Source organism: Camelina sativa, chromosome 8 (assembly GCF_000633955.1).
Source record: "Camelina sativa cultivar DH55 chromosome 8, Cs, whole genome shotgun sequence".
Lineage (NCBI taxonomy): Eukaryota > Viridiplantae > Streptophyta > Magnoliopsida > Brassicales > Brassicaceae > Camelina > Camelina sativa.
Genome location: NC_025692.1, coordinates 24,979,231 through 24,980,910, shown reverse-complemented (window position 1 = coordinate 24,980,910; position 1,680 = coordinate 24,979,231). Strand labels below are relative to the sequence as shown.

The window sequence follows — 1,680 nt, the reverse complement described above, 5'->3', positions numbered from 1 at the left end:
CGTAAAAGTTAATTTTAATTTCCCTGATTACGTACCGGCTTACGGTGGATTCCGAGTTGAGCCCATGTAATGACTTCCAGCAACTCTTCCAGCGTACCATACCCACCTAACAGTTTACGAAAAAGAAAATTGATTTCAACATATTGTAGACTTAACACAAATTCTATAATCGAATTGATTTTTTTATTAGTAATGAACAAAACTTGGACTACATACCAGGTAGGGCAATGAAGGCGTCAGCTTGACGAGCCATTTCAGCTTTCCTTTGATGCATATCAGCTACGGCTTTCACTTCTCCGATGGTCTCACCGGTTATCTACAAATTGATACCACCACTTTTTTTTTAGATATTTCTCACTATTGCCACCTCTAAAATGTGAACACCGCAAATTATTTTATATATTATATATTGCATGGTCTTTTTTTATATTGTGGATTTTACATATAAATATATTAGTTTGGTCAAGGAGATGTATCGTGAAGGAAACCAAAAAAACGCTCCAAGTCTCAATCATTCCTTTTTTGGTCCTACCACTATTTTATGTAGATCATTACAAGGCAATTTCTATCTCAATAATACTATATATAATACCAAGTCCAACAAAAAAAAGAGATTCATTCAATAGAGCTTTATTTGGTACATACCTCTCTTGGCATCAAGGTTTTTGGAATAACCCTACAATAAATAAAAGAATATACCGGTTAATAACAATGCATACCGAAAAAAACCGGTTTAGATGTCCATCTACAATTAATTAAGATAGTTGACCATTTTGGTATAGATAATTGAAACGGGATTCTCTCATAGCACAAACAAAACACACACATACGAGAGAACTAGTTGTAGCTTAATTTTAGTAAATAATTTAAAAGGCAAAGAGACACTTTTTGGACAAAGGAAACATGCACAGATCCTTTTTTGTCGTTGTTATGTTGCTTCTCTTATTAGACTCAACTATCTCTTCAAATAACCAAAGATTAATCAATTATCAAATTCCATGCGACAAACAATAGGTTATTAGGCATCATGCATGTAGATAGTCATAATCAACGGTCAAATGTTTTAAACACAATGATGAGTAATGGTTTACTTGGAACTAGCAAATGCATCATATACTAGAGAGAGAGAGAACAAACCCTAGAACATGGCGACCACCATGATGAACAGCCTGAGAGACGAGACCCATAAGCCCCACGCTACCACCTCCGTATACCAAATCAATCCTTCTCTCCACCTTCAACCACATTCCCACCATCAGTTTCTTTAATTATTATTATTATAATATATATGCATTATTTATGATGATAACAGAGTTTTCATGATGAAGACGAACACGTGTCACAAACCCAAACCCAAACCCACAATCGTCCCCAAAAAGAAGCAACCACATCAAATATCAAATCTCAATTAAGAAAAAAGGAAAAAATAGCTCATCATCATCAATCCTAATCTCAATGGTCACCATCCTATTAATACTATTATTATTACCTACAGATCAATCTCACAAATACTACTACTACTATTTAGTTCTACAAACTAGGGGTTCTAATTATTAGTATTAATTTTTAAAATATTTTGTGTTGTTGAAGAAGTACACCCCACAACACACGCTTTGTACATAGAGTCATTATTCTTCCAACGAACATTTTTTGGTTTTTATTGTCTCCCTCGAGGCAATA

At 34.1% G+C, this 1,680-nt stretch overlaps 1 protein-coding gene across 1 annotated transcript in view; it reads right to left on the bottom strand.

The window, feature by feature from the left end:
- The window catches only part of LOC104708478 (cytokinin riboside 5'-monophosphate phosphoribohydrolase LOG7), a 6,652-nt gene that overhangs the window by 2,991 nt on the left and 1,981 nt on the right, over nt 1-1,680 (bottom strand). Inside the window, exons 2-5 of the mRNA XM_010425058.2 lie at nt 1,138-1,235; nt 646-676; nt 217-316; nt 36-106 (exon numbers count right to left, since the gene is read on the bottom strand). Of these exons, the coding sequence (XP_010423360.1) occupies nt 36-106; nt 217-316; nt 646-676; nt 1,138-1,235 (300 nt within the window). The remainder of the gene's footprint in view (nt 1-35; nt 107-216; nt 317-645; nt 677-1,137; nt 1,236-1,680) is intronic.